The sequence below is a fragment of the Oryctolagus cuniculus genome, chromosome 5, assembly GCF_964237555.1.
Source record: "Oryctolagus cuniculus chromosome 5, mOryCun1.1, whole genome shotgun sequence".
Classification (NCBI taxonomy): domain Eukaryota; kingdom Metazoa; phylum Chordata; class Mammalia; order Lagomorpha; family Leporidae; genus Oryctolagus; species Oryctolagus cuniculus.
The window spans coordinates 157,141,427-157,159,611 of record NC_091436.1 but is presented as its reverse complement, the minus strand read 5'-3'; the positions used below and the strand labels follow the sequence as shown (position 1 = coordinate 157,159,611).

Genomic DNA, 18,185 nt, shown 5'->3' with positions numbered 1-18,185 from the left:
GGAGGTGGAGCACCACTGGTTTAGTAGCCGGTTCCCAACATCCCAGAGAATTTAGGACACTTTCCACAGCACGTCTCTGATTACTAAGAGAGCCCTGGGGAGAGCATTGTGGACAAACAGGTTGAGCGGCTGCAGGGTGCTAATCCAAGTGGTTCAAGAAGAACCGCTCCACTTCCAATCCAACTCCCTGCTAACGCACCTGGGAAAGCAGCAGAAGGTGGCTAAGTACTTGGGCCCCTTCCACCCATGTGGGAGACCTGCATGGAGTCCCTGGCTCCTGACCTAGGCCTGGCCAGCCCTGGCTGTAGTGGGCATTTGGGGAATGAGCTGACAGACAGAAGATCTCTTTGTCTCTTTTTGTCACTCTGCCTTTCAAATGAATAGAATACATCTTTAAAAAAATAAAAATAAAGGGCCAGCGCCATGGCTCACTTGGCTAATCCTCTGCCTGTGGCGCCGGACTCCCATATGCCCGCCGGATTCTGTCCTGGTTGCTCCTCTTCCAGTCCAGCTCTCTGCTGTGGCCCGGGAGTGCAGTGGAGGATGGCCCAAGTGCTTGGGCCCTGCACCCACATGAGAGACCAGGAGAAGCACCTGGCCCTGGCTTCGGATCGGCTCAGTGCCGGCCGTAGTGGCCATTTGGGGGGTGAACCAGCAGAAGGAAGGCCTTTCTCTCTGTCTCTCTTTCACTGTCTGTAACTCTACCAGTCAAATAAATAAATAAATAAATATTTAGGAAAAAAAAAAAAAAAAGTCCTTACTAACAAATCAAGAAGGGCTGAGCCCAAACCTTGTTAAACTTCTAATGATTAGTTTTGAGACACCAAAAACCCAATGCATAGATTCTCTATCATTCTATTCCCAGCAGAAAAGCAAACCTACCCAGAAGTTTAGGTTTCCCAGAATCCCATGCTTACATCAAGCACTGTGACCGCTGTGCTCACGGCTCTCTCCCTAGGCTTGAAATCAGTGCTTCCAGACAGAACTTCCGGCGATGAGTCAGATGCTCTAGGCCGCACAGGCCAGCATGGTAGCCGCCAGCTAGCCCCGTGTGCTCTGAGTCCTTGGAATGTGGCTAGGACAAGTGAGGACCTGCATTTTTGCATTTTACTGAGTCAACGTAAAGAACCCTATGGGGCCGATGGCTACCAGATTGCATAGCACAGATCTAGACAGTGTCTGGTACACCAGTGGCACTCAACAGTTGCTCAAGGACAGAATGACTGGACAGCACCTGTGAGTAGGCAGCAGTCTCATGTTCACTGAGCACTCATTTCAGACAATACCCTGTGTAAGCCAACAGCAGGCTGAGCCGGGTACTTTTCCCATCCCTGTGTTACAGATGCAGACACTGCGGCTGAGACAAGATAAGGGAAGGGCCCACGGCCATGCGGCAGGAGGCAAGCCTAGGATTTAACCCAGGCGTGCCCTCCCCGCCCCACCAACTCACACACACACAGGCCCACCCCCACAGTTCCCTGGGCTTCCTGAGGTCAGATGGGATGACCTCTTAAATCCAGCTGACTTTTCCCCTGTTGAGAGAAAGCATTCAGGCACATCACTTTGCTCTCAAAAGACCCCCAGCCAGTTCCACCAGGGATTTGCTCTGAATACAAAGCAATGAAGACACACACGCGTCCCATCTGCGGGGGGGGAGGGGGGGTGTCTTTGGAAAGCCTGGCTATGGTAGCGGCTCTGTCCGTCAACTTCAGGATGCCAAGTCAAGAACTGACTCTTCCTTCTCCCACCGCAGCCCCTTCCGAAAGCCATCGCCCACAACACCAGACTATGGCGAGGCAGCCTCACACCCACCCTCACCAAGTGTCTCCTGCCCACGCCCTCCACGGAGGTGAGGACCGCCCCCTTACCCACCTTGTAACCTGCAGCCCAGCCCCGCCCTGCAGCCTTGCACCATAAGGAGCTCCAATATGGGAGGGTACTCTATAAAATGTGGGAAAATGGGACAGGTACGTTCACGGGCGAACGTGTGCCTATCGGGTGAGATGCCATTAAGACACCAGCACCCTGCATCAGCGTGCCTGGCTTTGCATCTCAGCTCCGGCTCCTGATTCCAGGTCTGTCCATGCAAACCCCTGGGAGGCAGCAGGTGATGGCTCCAGCGGTTGGGTCCCTGCCACCCATGTGGGAGACCTGCATTGAGTCCCTGGCTTGGTCCTGATTGTTGTACACATTTGGAGAATAAACCAGCAGATGAAGTGCTAGCTTACTTGCTCACTCTGCTTTGTCAAATTGAATAAATAAATAAGGTTGTTTTGGAAGAAATTTCTTTCATTTATTTAATTTATTTGAAGACAATCAGACAGACAGAGGTTTGTTATACACTGACTCATTACCCCAAATACCCACCAACAGCCAGGGCTGGGCCTGGATGAAATGGGGAGCCAGGAACCCCATCCAAGTCTCTCACGTAGGTGGCAGGAGCACAAGTGATTGACACATTATTTCTCGCCTGCTAAGCTGTGCCTAAGCAGGAAGCTAGAACTGGTAGCGGAGCTGGGACTTGAACCCAGGCATTCTGATAGGGAATGTGGGCATCCCAACAGCAGTCGCTTAATCAGCCCAACAAATAGCCTCACAGAGGAAAAAAAAAAAAAACTGAAATGCGTGCATGCCTAGTGGTTTCCGTAATCCACTTTTCCAGAGGACCTTTTGAAGACCCCAAACTACGACACGGCACACAAGCTATCACCACGACCCAATGTCAGCACAGAATCAGGGGCCCAGCCCCACCCCCCCACACCTCTCCTCTAAGCTGACTGCTCCCCCTGAGCGGGCCTGGCCAACGCCCCTCCCACAGCTTCTCCCTGAACTGATTTTGAAGCTCTCTTCACATCGGGGGCTCCTCCCCACCAGGGGCTCCTCCCACCAGGGGCTCCTTCCCCGAGGGGCTCCTCCCCACCAGGGGCTCCTCCCCACCAGGGGCTCCTCCCCACCAGGGGCTCCTCCCCCGGGGGCTCCTCCCCCCCCAGGGGCTCCTCCCCACCAGGGGCTCCTCCCCACCAGGGGCTCCTCCCCACCAGGGGCTCCTCCCCCCGGGGGCTCCTCCCCCCGGGGGCTCCTCCTGGCCGCCCGCCAACCGACCCCAGAGCGCTGTCATTTGCCACCACGGGGATCTGAGGGAAAAGATGCAAGCGGCACTTGCTACTGAGGAAGGACTCCGTGGAGGACATTGGACCCTGTTAAGCCGCGCTGTCTCCCAGGGGGCTGCTCCAAGCCCAGGGCGCCTTGAGGAGAACTCGCTGTCATGGAGATGTCTGCACCCTCCTTGCCGACTGTTTCGATCCCACCCGCTCCTCTCATACACGTTCAAGGTCCGGCTCCTTTACAAGGTCTTCCCCCGACCATTCCAGCTCAGAACCCCCTCCTCCCTCGCTGTCGGGCAGCAGCCATTGTCTGCAAGGCCCCTCCCTCCTCAGGGACCACTGCCGCCCCAGTGGCCTCTTCCCACTGGTCCCATGCACTTCATCGCTAACCTCACACTGGGCAGTGGACTGGGATCAATAAGTCATCTTCCACTGGAAGCAGCGTCTCCCAGGCCCTACCCCACTGCAAGTCTCCCACTCACATACACACACTTCCTTTTTTATATTATTATTATTATTGTATTATTTGAAAGGCAGGAAGAGACAAACACAGAGTTCTCCCATCTGCTGGTTCACTCATCAAATGCTCACAACAGACGGGTCTGGGCCAGGCAGAAGCTGGGAGCCTGGAATTCAGCCCAGGGCCTCCCACGTGGGTGGCAGGGACCTGAGTACTTGGGCCATTACCTCCCACCTCCCAGAGCATGCATTAGTAGGACGCTGAAATCAGATGCGAAGTCAGGACTCCAAGCCAGGCACCGTGATTGGATGTTCCAAGTGGCACCTTAATTCCTGTACAACGGCCGGCCTCTCATGCAGCACTTCCTATGGGGGGAATTCTATTCTTCACTTTCCTCCTGGCTTCTGCAGCCCCTTTAGACCAGCACCGAGCAGCCAGCCAGGGAGCTGACCCTTACTCCGATGCTGATCTGGGGATGTGACTCAATGTCCTTAGGCAAATCTTCCTGGCACTGCAGTGCAACCACTGGCCCACCTACCCCATGCGCTGTTGGGTTCGCACACTCCTCTCAAGGACAAAGATCGTGCCTGAATCCATGGGGACTCATTCACACACCATCTCACCATCATTCGCACGGTACTGCAGGCATCCAAACGGTATTTGCTGCATTTAAAAAAGAAACACTCTCTAGACACTGGGCAAATCAAGTGGTTGGATGACCCTGGGAGACCACAGAGGCCCTGCAAATTGGAAAAGGCCCTGGCAGAGCGCCAGGCGTCGGCAGCCCCCACGTGGCCACCTCGCTCTTCCACATAACAAGATGCTCCAGTGGGGCGTTAGCAAAGCCCCTCTCACTTGGGTTGCAGAATCAGCCCACTTGTAATTTTTCCAAAATCAAAAATTAAGGGAAATTTTATACAACAACCCAAAAACCTCTACCAAAAACCCCACTCCAACCAAAGGCAAAAATCAAAACACCAATGCTTGCAACTCAATAGAAGACAATAACCCAGTTTGGAAATGGACAAGAGCTTCGGATAGACATTTCACCAAAGAAGATGAATGACTGGCTAGTAAACACACAAAAGGAGCACATCACTTGTCAATACAAAAATGCAAATCAAAATTATAATGAGATACCTCTACGCTGCGACTGTAACGGCTGTCTTCAAGGCTGACAATACGAAGCTGGCGCTGATGGGGAGAAAGCAGAACGCTCCCGCACCGCTAGTGGGAATACAAAACAGTGCAACTGCTTTGGGAACTAGTTTCCCAGCTTCAAAAAAAGTTAAATACGTACAGACTATACATGTCGGAAATTTCAGTCCTAGCTGTCTACCCAAGAGAAATGAAAAAACAAGGATCTACTAAAGATTTGCATGCAAATATTCATAGCACCACAGCAGTTAGCCACTGGAAGAAATACAAGTGTCCATCAGATGGTGCACAGGTAAACTGTGGTGTCTCCACACGGTGGACCATCACACAGCAGAGAAAATGGCTTCTGCCACACCCAGCGTGAACAAACCTCATGCCATGTGATGAACCTCACACCAAAGGCTACACTGTATATTAATTAATATGAAGTTTATAGGAAAGGCAAACTACAGACAACAAGCAGATCATTGGTACCTGGAGCCAGGGGTAGGAATCCACCATGAAGAAGCCATGAGGAAACTTACTAGGCTGTCGGAAGTATTCTAAAATCTTTGGTGGTGATAGTTGTGCAACTATATACGTTTTCTAAAACTGACGGAATCACAAGGAATGAGTTTTATGGTATAGAAAGGACACCTTAATAAAGCTACTTTTAAAAAAATGCAACGCTGAAGCTGCAAACCAATTTAATTTGGGACTTCAAAAAAGTATCGTTTTCTTTGGTGGCTTTTATGTGATTTAAAAGTCCATGTGAATGTCCTAAGGGCTATTACAACTAGAAATTGAAAATTCTAAAAAAAAATTTCATATCATTTAAAGTTACTTTTTCTGCATTTTTAAAAATACTCTACAACAGTAGTTGAAATCTTAAGGCATCCAAGACTTGCCCAAATCCTAGAGGCCAGCTTCCCCCACAAAACCCCTGGACAGGTGTAGAAGTGGCTGGGATGCTATGTCAGGATGGCTCTCCAAGGTCACATGTGACAGCCTCTCTCCCAACACTGCCCTTAACCAAGAGAGAGGCTCACCTTCAAGGTCATCCTGCCTCCAGGACAGGTGCTCAGAAGCTCACTGCTCTCCTGGGGGCCACCCCTGCCCGCTGAGCTCACCAGAGCTCTACTCCCTCCATCAAGTCTTTCCAGATCCACCCTGGGGGATGCCACCTCCATGTGTCTTGTCACTCAGCTTGCCTGGCCATGTGGTCTTGACCTAGCAAGCTCTGCACCGGTCAGGGTGCTCCAGAGAAACACAGCTGGCAGGACCTGTGTTTATAAACACAGACACTCCCGGAGGTAGGGTGCAGTTGGGTGCTGAAGTGGAAATCGCGTCGAATGCACCTGACCTCCCGTGCATCCGGGCTCGCAGCGCGAGGAGGGGTTTCCCCCAGGTGACCACAGAGCTGCCTGGGAGCTGCACTGGCTGCCATGGCCCAGCATCACAGGAGAATTCGGGACCTCACCATCCTGGCCAGGGGAAAGACCAAGTCAACATTCCCAGTACCGAATGCATAACGCTTTTCCACCATCAAAAATTGAAAATCCTAAGTCAAACCAGTGTTACATCCAGATTGTCTCCACAGAGAGAGTTTAAGGTACCGGCTCACGTGACTGTCGGGGCTGGAGAGGCCGAAATCTGGGGGGGCAGGCCGGCAGGGTGGGGAAAGAGCCCGTGTGGCAGCTTCCAGCAGGAAGGTAGCCTGCAGACAGAACTCCTCCTTCGGGGCCTCCGGCTTCTTCCCGACACCCGGCTCCCTCCAGGACCTGAGCCTCCCAGCAACATCTGGGCCTGCAACTCACACCACGTGGAGGCTCCTGGGAAAGCTTTGCAGACCCGCAACTGACGCCCCCGAAACCCCAGGCTGCGGGCCCCCGCCTGTTCCCCTACGTACCCCTCACACGTGGTGGTCCCCCTTATCGGTGGTTTCCCTTTGCAAAGGTTTCCGTTACTGCCGTTGATCCACCCCACAAATATTCAATGAAAAATTCCAGACATAGGCTACTCTTGGGTATTTCATAAGCTAGAAATTGGTCTTCATCACTCATCCCACTTCCTTCACCCCATCCCTCACAAGAGTGAGAACGGTGCAATAAGGTATTTTGAGAGAAAGGCCATATTCACATCATTTTATTACAAGATATTATCATGCTCTAGCCCATAGTTATCATTGCTAATTTCTTACTGTACTTAACTTTTAAGATTTATTTATTTATTTATTTAACAGGTAGAGTTACAGACAGTGAGAAGGAGAGACAAAGAGAAAGGTCTTCCAAACACTGGTTCACTCCCTAAATGGCAGCATCGGCCGGAGTGGGGCCAATCTGAAGCCAGGAGCTTCTTCCAGGTCTCCCACGCGGGTGCAGGGGCCCACTTCCACTGCATCTTCCAGTGCTGTCCCAAGAGAGCTGGATCAGAAGAGGAACAGACGGAACTAGAACCGGCACCCATATGGGATGCCGGCACAGCAGGCAGAGGATTAACCTACTGCGCCACAGCCCCGGCCCCTGTACCTAACTTATAAATCCAACTTTAGCACAGATGTGGACATATAGGCAAACATTATATATTTAGGGATTACTACTATCTATGCTTTCAGGCAGCCACTAGGAGTCCTGGAACAAATCCCTCACAGTGGAGATACTATAATTTAAAGGTACATGTACCTGATATTCAATATGATATCTTGTATTATATATCATGTGTTTATTTAATATATCCTATTTTATGATAATTGTTGGTATAAGAGGATCATCACACGATCATCATTTCTTTCCACTAATTTACAACTGTCATTATAAAAGCTGTGAAAAATCAAATGCATATTTCATAAGTGGACAAAAGCCCCACATAATTAAGTGATGCCCACATTTATAAAAACATCAACCAAATCTGTGTCCCGGCAGTGAGCACTGGAGTGTGGCCCAGCTCAAAATGGGCACCCTGAGTGATCCCTGCACCCCTGCCGGCTTCCAGCTGAGTGGTCCTGGCAGCACTCTGCGAAGCACCCCCCACACCGTGGCAGGAGGAAGATGTGGGACCCACAGATACGCAGGCCCGATTGTACGAGACCTGCAGCAAATACGACACCTGAAGTCCAGCTTAGCCACCTGCCCTTCTCTTTTATTTTTTTTTAAAGATTTATTTATTTATTTGAAAGGCAGAGAGAGAAAGTCTTCCATCCGCTGGTTCACTCCCCAAATGGCCGCAATGGCCGTAGCTACGCCGATCTGAAGCCAGGAGCTTCTTCCCGGTCTCCCTTGTGGGTACAGGGCCCAAACACTTGGGCCATCCTCCACTGTCTTCCCAGGCCCATTATCAGGGAGCTGTATTGGAAGTGGAGCAGCCAGGACTCGAACTGGCGCCCATATAGGATGCCGGCACTGCAGGTTGTAGCTTTACCCACTACGCCACAGCACCAGCCCCCACATTCCCTTTCTAAAAATAAGCAGGGTGGGGATAGCCACAGGCTAGATCTTTTCACACCTTCTTAGCATCTTAATCGTCAGACCAACTTTATATGACAGTCTCAATGGCCCCATTTTACTGATGAGAAAGCTGAGGCTCGGGAAGGATGGAGAGTGCTCCCAAATTCACAATGTAATAACCTGTCATCCTTTCCCATCATTGGTTAGTTGCTTTTCAACTAACTCATTTTATTTGAAAGGCAGAGCCACTGTCGTAACATAGCAGGTTAAGCCCCTGCCTATAACGCTGGCATCCCATATGGGTACCAGTTTGAGTCCCAACTTCTCCACTTCTGACCCAGCTCCCTGTTAATGCACCTGGGAAAGCCTAGGAAGATGGCCCAACTACTTGGGCCCTCAGCACCCACATGGGAGACCCAGATGAAGTTCCAGGCTCCTAATTTCAGCCTGGCCCAGCCCTGGCCATTGGGGTTATTTGTGCAGTGAACCAGCAGATGGATGGTCTGTGTCTCTCCTTCTCTAATTCTGCCTTTCAAATAAATAAATAAATCTGAGGTAGACTGTGGGAAGGCAGAGGGACAGAAAACCAAAATCTCTGATCTGCTGATTCATTCTCCAACTGACTGCCATAGCCAGGACTTGGCAAGGCCAAAGCCAGCAGCCAGGAACCAATCCAAGTCTCCTGCATGGGTGGCAGGACCATCATCATCTGCTGCTTCCTGGGGTGCACATTAGCAGGGGGCTGGCACAGACAGCTGAGCCAGCACTCAAACCCTGGACTCCAACATGAGATGCAGGGTCCCAAGTAGGGTCTAAAACACCAGGCCAGACACCCTCCCTTGCTGGTTAACTTCTTATATAATGATGGTCTTAGCTGGGCTAAAAGGTTGCCCTGAACCAACGTACATAACTGATGCCCAAGTATTTCTTGGTGAAACCCTTAAAACATGCCATTTGCTTCCACTTTTTTTGTTGTTGTTGCTCTTCTCCAATTTCAGAAATCAGAATGTCTAACTTCTTCACTTAGCGTCTTCTCACTCTCATTTCAAACCTCTGCAGAGCGGTCCATGTGCAAAGCCAGATACCATCAACAACATAATCACTCATCTGTACCGAATCTCCGCGGATGAGAAGAGATTGGCAACGCTGCACCAGCCCTAGCAGGAAACAGCAATTTCTTTCATTTACTGAATGCCCAAGAGCTTCCTCAACTCTGCACCAAATTGATAGACCAGAGTCATTTCAATCATTTCCCTCCTCCTGGGGCCAGGAAGCCAGAAAGAAATAGAATGCAATCCCCTTTTGCACACAGCGTTAAGACAGGAAGAGCTCCAGGGGACACCTCAAGGAAGGAGTGGACAAGCTGGGTTGGTGGGATTTCAGGATGGTGACTGTCCAGCCCCAGCTGCAACCACAAGTGCCTGCCAGCAACGTCCATCTCCGTCCACTTTCTGTTCCCTGTATCACCTCTGTTCCCGCAGCTCGCCTCCATACTAACCGACCGCTGTCACCAGCCAGCAGGACGGGAAAGGACAGAGGTTCCAAACAAGTTGGGGCAAGTTCACTGTGCAGCAACATCAAAGCCCAGTGAAACCCTGCAGCCTTACTCATCACCCCAAAGGAGCCTGGTATTCCCACAGAGAGGCATCAACCCCAGAGCACGCGCTGCTGTCTCCAAAAACTAGGACAGGGATCAGGAAAGCAGATGTTGCCACGCGAGGCAGCAGATATGTTGGCACACTTCCCTGCCAGGTAATTACTCACAGCGAGGACCGTCTTCTCCCAAAGGCAGAGGGGAGTCTCGTCTCTCGTGGCTGGCCATCCCACTGCGGCACGGCCCGAGACCCAGGTATGATTTCTGCATCTGAGGTTTCACCCAGACATCTACATTCTGAGAGTCTGAAAGGCAGCAGGCTACTACTGCTCACAGGACAAAAAATGCTGTGCGTTACTGGACACATCCTGGTTATAACCTTTTGCCTCCCCCAGCATGGATTCATGCAATGAAAATGCATTCAGGCATCATTCAACAAATATTTACAACGAGTCCACTAGGTGAGCAGGTGCCTGGCACTGTCTAGGGGAGATAAGGCTGCCTGGGTGAGCAAAGCAGAGGAGGGCCCCACCCTCAAAGAACTCACACTCCAGCTGCATAGACAAACAGCAAATACGAAAACAGCCAGGCAAGTAAAAGCATGACCTTTGAGAGTGCCACCAAGGCCGGTGCCGCGGCTCACTAGGCTAATCCTCCGCCTTGCGGCGCCGGCACACCGGGTTCTAGCCCCGGTCGGGGCGCCAGATTCTGTCCCGGTTGCCCCTCTCCCAGGCCAGCTCTCTGCTGTGGCCAGGGAGGGCAGTGGAGGATGGCCCAAGTGCTTGGGCCCTGCACCCCATGGGAGACCAGGAGAAGCACCTGGCTCCTGCCATCGGATCAGCGCTGTGCACCGGCCGCAGTGTGCCGGCCGCGGCGGCCATTGGAGGGTGAACCAACAGCAAAAGGAAGACCTTTTTCTCTGTCTCTCTCTCTCACTGTCCATTCTGCCTGTCAAAAAAAATTAAAAAAAAAAAAAGAGAGAGAGAGAGTGCCACTGAGAAGAGACCGAGGTGACAGGCGCAGGAGCGGGAGCTGAGCAAGTCACTCTGGATTGCAAGGGAGGGGTCCAGAGAGCCCTCTCCCCCAAAATCACACTGGAACTGGGACTCTAGAATAAGCCAGCTATTCAAGGGATAGCAGGGGAACCCTGCAGGCTACAGCAGGTCAGTGAGAAGGCCCAGGGTCAGAGAAGTGGCTGGCATGCCACAAGAGCCAGCAACAGCCCCACATGGCTGCCAGGCCACCGGTCCCAGGAGACGGAGCCATGGCCAAGAGGGAAAGCAGAGAGTGACATGGTGTGACATGCATGTGGGACTGCAAGAAGTTTGTGAGAAAAAGGGATGAAAAGAAATTTATTTTGGTACAAAATAATGTTTTAAATCCACACATAGGGTTTTCATGTACTTTTTGAAGACTCCTCATATGCATGGATTTCACAAAAAAATTTTTTAAACATTTATTTATTTACTTATTTGAAAGGCAAAGTTAGAGAGAGGGAGGGAGGAAGAGGCACAGAAACAGATCTTCCATCTGCTGGTTCACTCCCCAAATGGCCCCAACACCCAGGGTTGGTCCAGGCTGAAACCAGGAGCCAGGAGCTCTTCCTGGTCCAGGCAGTTGGGTCCTCTCCTACTGCCTTCCCAGGTGCATTAGCGAGAGCTGACTTGGAAGTAGAGCAGCCAGGACAGGAGCCAGCAGCCATCTGGGATGCCAGCAGTGACTCCTGCTGTGCCACAATGCTGGCACCAGAATTCAAAATTTTTTTTTTTTTTTTTTTTTTTGACAGGCAGAGTGGACAGTGAGAGAGAGAGAGAGAAAGGTCTTCCTTTGCCGTTGGTTCACCCTCCAATGGCCGCTGCGGCCTGCGCACTGCGCTGATCCGATGGCAGGAGCCAGGTGCTTCTCCTGGTCTCCCATGGTGTGCAGGGCCCAAGCACTTGGGCCATCCTCCACTGCACTCCCTGGCCATAGCAGAGAGCTGGCCTGGAAGAGGGGCAACCGGGACAGAATCCAGCGCCCTGACCGGGGCTAGAACCCGGTGTGCTGGTGCCACAAGGCGGAGGATTAGCCTAGTGAGCCACGGCGCCGGCCTCAAAATTCTTTATGCCAAAATTAACTTATCTTTTCATTCCGATTCATGAACTTGTTGAAGTGCCACTTACTAGAGATTAGATAGACAAATAGATATCGCTGTCCCAGCTGTTTAGAGACTGGCGCATATGATAAACAAGACAGACCGAGGCAGACAGCTGCATGGCTCAGTGGGTTAGTCTGCAAGCTGGGCACAAACTGGAGATGGGGGGGGGGGGTGTTCACTGACCCCAAAGGCTGGCCGGGGAGTTGTGCTGGCCCTGAGCCCCCAGCTGCTCTGGACACAAAGGTAAGCAAAACCACCCTTGCCACCTGCAGGTACGGAGCAGCCAAGCGGCTTGCAGAGAGAGGCACACAAGGAAACAGACAAAATGCAGTGTCATTGCAGGCGCCAGTTAATTGGGCAATGTCTGTTCAGTGAAATGAGCACATGCTCTCTGACCAGCTCTTAGTCCACTCGTAGGTCCCACAGAAACAGCCCCGTGTGTGTGCAGAACTACAGGGCTCAAGAGGATTCTGTCCACGAGTGAACAAGCAAAGGCTCGGAAGGGAACTGAGTGATGACTCACAGGGCACCGGTTAAATGCATTTTGATTTATCCATTCGATGAAATATTTGCAGACAAAAAGGGGAACAAGGATGTTTCCACAGTCTGAGTTTCATATGCATATATTATGCATATCATACATATTTTATGTGTATTTGTTTATAAAATAAAGTTAAAAGATAAAACCCTCCAAGATAACACTGCAATTGTTATATGTAAATTTCCAAGGCTGACACTGTGGAACAACAAAAGTCACATACATTTCAGTGTGACTGAAATGGCACTGATTGTGTATGTATAAAAAAGGTTTTAGGCCAGCGCCGTGGCTCACTAGGCTAATCCTCCGCCTTGCGGTGCCGGCACACCGGGTTCTAGTCCCGGTCGTGGCGCTGGATTCTGTCTCGGTTGCCCCTCTTCCAGGCCAGCTCTCTGCTGTGGCCAGGGAGTGCAGTGGAGGATGGCCCAAGTACTTGGGCCCTGCACCCCATGGGAGACCAGCAGAAGCACCTGGCTCCTGCCATCAGATCAGCGCGGTGCGCTGGCCACAGCGCACCAGCCGCAGCGTGCCAACCACGGCGGCCATTGGAGGGTGAACCAACAGCAAAAGGAAGACCTTTCTCTCTGTCTCTCTCACTCACTGTCCACACTGCCTCTCAAAAAAATAAATAAAATAAAATAAATTTTAAAAAAAGGTTTTAGAAATTCTCACATGGACTTATCAATCCTGCCTTGAAAAACCTTGAACAGCAGACATAAAACCCTGGGACTGCTGAGTGCCAGATGGAAGACTGGAATTCTTTTTTCTAATATCTTTGAGCTAGAAAATCTTATATTTCTTTTTTCTTTAAGATTCATTTTTTTGAAAGACATTTTACAGAGAAAGGTAGAGACAGCGAGAGAATTCTTCCATCTGCTGGTCTACCCCTCAAATGGTCCCAATGGCCGGAGCGGAGCTGAATCGAAGCCAGGAGCTTCTTCTGGGCCTCCCACACAGGTGCAGAGGTCCAAGGATTTGGGCCATTCTCTGCTGCTCTCCCAGGCACATTAGCAGAGAGCTGGATCAAAAAGTGGAGCCGCCAAGACTCGAAGCAGAGACCTTATGGGATGTGAGCACTGCAGACTGGAGCTTTCACCCACTGTGCCTTAGCACCGGCCCCAGATTAGAACTTTTTATGATGCACTTTTATAGCATTTCAAATTTGTACTGGCACAGTGGGTTAAGCCACCACTTGTGATGGCGGCATCTCATATTGGAGTACCAGCTCGAGTCCTGGCTGCTCCACTTTCCATCCAGCTCTCTGCTAATGTACCTGGGAAAGCGAGGGAAGATGGTCTAAGTGCCTGTGCCCTGTCACCCATGTGGGAGACCTGGGTGGAGCTCCAGGCTCTTGGCTTCAGCCTGGTCCAGCCCTGATTATTATGGCTATTTGAGGAATGAACCAGAGGATGGAAGATATTTCTCTTTCTTTCTCTCTTCCTCTCCTTCTTCCTTTCCCTCTGCCTTTTGAAAAAATCATTTTTAAAAGGAAATTGGTACCTTGTGCATATATACCTTACTCAAAACACCGCAGAAACTATTTTTATTTCAAATACATTAAAGTAGGTGCTAGAAATGGTGGTGGCACCAAGTGCTGAGAACACAGAAGCACCAGGGGCCGAGATAAAGAAGGAGAGGGCTTCCAGGAGGCGGTAATCCTTGGGTCGAGACTCTAATGACAAATTATGGCCAGTGGTGCCCACAAGGGGAGGAGGGCTCCTGACAGAGGCGTGGGCATCCGAGCCAACAGGGCCATTCAAGGAAACACCTGTAGGACACCTTGGCTGAAGCTCACGGGGTTCCAGAGCGGCTGTCAGGACACAGGAGGGCGGGCAGGCTCTGGGCTTCTGAAGTGGGGACTTTTCCTAGCACCTTGCACGCTGCCTGGCACACAGGAGGTACTTGTTCAGAGGCAGCTTTGGACAGTGTAGACACCTGGTCAACCCAGTAGGGATTTCAAAGAAACTCGGAAGTGAAGGGTAGATACAGAAGTTCAAGCGATGGGGAAGTCCAGCCCCACTCCTGCATAGCCCCGTGAGCAGAAGCAAGGGCCACAGATCTGGTGCCTCTGCTGGGCAAGCAACTCAAAGCCCAGCGCTTTCCCAGGAGGACAACCCACCAGGGCTAGGCAAAGCTGGCTCAATTTCAGTTCCAGGCAAACAGAACTATCTACAAACCCCCAACAACTAGGCCAGTCTGACAACTGTTTGGGTTTTCTCATTTCCTGTGCTGAGTGTGGACTCCCTAAACAAGACTACAAAGTACACCAAGACAACTACGCAGGTGCAGCCAAGGAGAGTCTCATCCAGGGACTTTCCAGCGAAGATGAGGTCGAGCGGGAGACTCAAGCCCGGCCACGCCTCAATCCAGTGTCCTCACATTGTCTGTAATCACACGCTACCTTGAATAACCAGCAAGGGCCCGTTTTACAAAAAGAAAAGCCCTACCCCAAACACATGGACAAATCCCTTTCCCCAGTCACAGTTATTAAACTAAGTCAACTACGCCTCTCAAGCTTGGTTGTGCAGGGGCAATTCACGTTAGTCCTGATAATAAAAAACATGATAGCAATTTTTTAAACAATACATTCTTGTCCCTAAGTTGCCATTCCACTGCTCTAGGGTTGCTGTGAGGGAGAGAGACGGACAGACAATGCCAGGGACAGAGGAAGCGATGCAACAACACGCCTTCCTGACACAACCAGCGCTATGCCCTCTGCTGCAGAAGTACAAGACGGACCGGTTTTATACAAATTGCCCTAACAGATTCATACTATACGATAGTTCTAATCCATCTGATATGCACAGATCCAATGTCAGCAAGGAAGTTAACTAACCAACACATATGTTGCATCAAACAGAAAAGAAAGACTGGCCAGAGTCAATGGAATCCATTCGAAGCCAAAGAAACAAGGCTACACAAGCCAGGAGCTGAATAAAATGAAGGAGAAAACTAACCCTGGGCAGCCCCCTTAGGAATTCTATCACATGCCCCACCCCACCTTCGTAAAACCTTTCTCTCTCTCCCCAATCCATACATGCTCCAGTTTTCCAAGGTGGGCTGTCCATGTTCTTGGAAGAGCAAGCAGGTGCAATGTTGGGTTGTGGGGTGTGTTTTAGCCACGTGAGAGCTGTGACAGACAAAACATGCTCTTCTCTCTCCCGGGAGCACCTCAGAGTCGCGGATACTCCGGGCTGGAAGCTGTTAACGCCGCCTGGGCTGGGCCAGGTGGGCCGACGGTAAGGTCCGGGGAGCTCATCCGCGCTTGTCAACACCACACCTGTGAACACCTCCCGTGGGGAGGCTTCCAAATGAAAAGACCGGGACACAAAGCATCCATGCTTCTGGAACTACAGGGCCCAAGCTAAAAAAAATCTCAGATTTGTTCCTCCAAGTCCCCGGAGGCTGCACGCACAAGTTAAACTCCCCTGCGCCTGGTTTTCCCAAATAGGTCTCCCCTAACCTACGACACATCTAACAACCTTCTCTCGTGGACCCACTCCCGCCATCCCAGCGCCCCGTTGTCACACCTCTAACCTTACACTCAACAAACGACCCTAGCAGGGTGCCACAGAGGCCAAGCCGCAGGTACGCCACCGCCCCCAGGAAAATCCGAGACACGTGTGCGGCCCTTTATGCGGGCGTGCGTGGGCGCGCACTCGCCTCTCCCCGGCGCGCACGCAAGCACTACACACGCAGCTGGGGACCATTTCCTCTCGCCGCCTAGCGCCCCAGCCCCTGTTTTGGCTTCTGATCAGCCCGGTTCCCATTCCACTTCCCTCTCCCAACACACGCACTCCTCCTCTGCCTCCGCGCCGCACACGTGGAGAAGCGAGTCCGGGTGGTGCCAGGAGGGCGGAGCAGGCCAGGGGCGAGGAGGGAAGGAATTCCAGATGGGATGTGGGATGTTGGACCTCAGATCCCCGGGGGCAGGGTCCATGCGGTCGGTGTTCCCCGCTGGGACCTGGGAGAGGCAGCAAGGGGGAGAAAGCTGGGGAGGAGGGCCCCGGGGTCACTCACCCAAGGTTTTGACAGCGATCTGCCTGGTGAGCGGCGGCGGTAGGTTGATGCACACCAGGTCCACGTCCTGGTGCAGCAGCACCTCGTCAATGCGGCTGGTGTAGAAGGGGACGCTCATCTCCTTGGCCAGCTCCTCGGCTTCTTCCTGCGTGCGGCCCCACAGAGCCTTCACCGCGAAGCCCTCGTCTTTAAGCAGCGGGATGATGACACGGGCCGTGAGGCTGGTGCCGAACACGCCCACCCCGGGAAGCATGGCTGCTCAGGTCCGCCGGGCTTTGCTTCTGCCCGGATCTCCAGCCGAACACGCGCGCACACACACACACACACCCCTCCAGCTGGTCCTGCCCCGCGGCTCCTGCCGCCGACCTCGCCGCCGTGCGCCGGGCAAGGCGCCCGGCTCCCGAGAGCGCACCGAGCTGCAGGCGGAGTCCGCGCCTCAGTCCGATGACTGCGGCAGTGTCCGCCACGCGGGGCTCCTGTGCTTCCCGGAGGCAGTGGCGGGGACGCCCCCAGGGCGCCCGAGGCCCCGAAGCCCCGCGGAGCTCGGGTTCAGGCGGCGCTCCCTCAGCAGCGCGGGCCGGCTCCGTGCGCCCCGCCGAGGCCGCTCCATGGCCGGCTCATCCCCGCGCCGCCGCAGCCCGGCACCGGCTGTCTCCCGGGTCGTTTCCGCAACTGGCGAGGGGCACACACGAGCTTCGACACCCTTACCGGGGCTCGGACCCGTTCGGCGGCGGGGTCCCCTCTCTACGCCACGCTCTGCTCCCAATGAGATAATCCGGCGGCCACCAGGAGGCCGGCTAAGGATGCGGCTCGCGGCGCGCCAGGCGCGGATCCGGAGCTGCAGCGCGGCCGCGGCGGCCAGGACCCGGCGCCAGCCTCCTCATGCTGCTGCCATGTTCGCTCGCAGCGCTGCTCGCGCGGCCTCGGCCCCAGGCCGGCTCGGGCTCCGGGATCCCGCGGGGACGAGGGCGGAGTTGGCGACTTTGGCTGTCAGCGGCCGGGGTTCCTGGCCCGCCCCCGCCGCTGCGCCGCGCGCCATTGGCCGCCGCGCGCCGCCCCCGTCACCGCCGCCGCCGCCACCCGCTCGGGGCGCGCGCGCTGCGCCCGGGCCCCGCGAGTCCGGCTCCTGCTGGCCTCGCTTCTTCCCTTTCTTCGCCCTCACCGCCTCCTCGCTCCGCTCCAAGCCCCGCCCCAAGCCAGCGAATCCATCCCGCACCGCCAGGCGCGCCCCAATAGGCTGGTGGGCGGACCCTGGGAAGCAAGCCGCGGGCGCCCCGGCCCGGGGGAGGCCAGGGCCCGGGCGACGAGTGAGCAGCGGCTAATTACGGCCTGCGCTCCGGGAGCGTCTCCTACGTGCCGGGTACCACGCTGGGGAAGCTTTCCAGGCATTCAGCCTTTTTAATTCTCGCACCAGCCCTAGGGCGGTTGGAAACCCATTGGACCAGTGACGTCAGTGAGCCCCGGGGGAGGCTGAGGGACTTGCTCAAGGTGACACCCGTAAGCAACAGGCCTGGGTTCGTAGTCGGGGCTCGAGGCGGGGCGCTGAAGCACGGAGTGGACTCTGCCGAGCGCGCCTGCTCACCCCGTGCGCCGCCCCTGCGGCCGCACACAGGCAGGCGCCTTGCGCGCAGACCCTGTCGCCTCGGCAGCCTCCGCTTTTCCCCGCCCCAGGCCGGCGCCCGGGCGGACCGGGATGCGCCGGCGGCCGCCGCGGGGCCCGGGTCTCCAACATCTTCGCTTCGTGTGCGTCTC

At 53.6% G+C, this 18,185-nt stretch overlaps 1 protein-coding gene across 1 annotated transcript in view; it reads right to left on the bottom strand.

Moving 5' to 3' along the window:
• The window catches only part of GFOD1 (Gfo/Idh/MocA-like oxidoreductase domain containing 1), a 116,323-nt gene extending 98,460 nt beyond the window's left edge, over positions 1-17,863 (bottom strand). Inside the window, exon 1 of the mRNA XM_002714180.5 lies at positions 16,434-17,863. Coding sequence (XP_002714226.1) covers positions 16,434-16,686 — 253 coding nt within the window. The 5' untranslated portion in view covers positions 16,687-17,863. The remainder of the gene's footprint in view (positions 1-16,433) is intronic.
• Between the last annotated feature and the right edge of the window lie 322 nt (positions 17,864-18,185).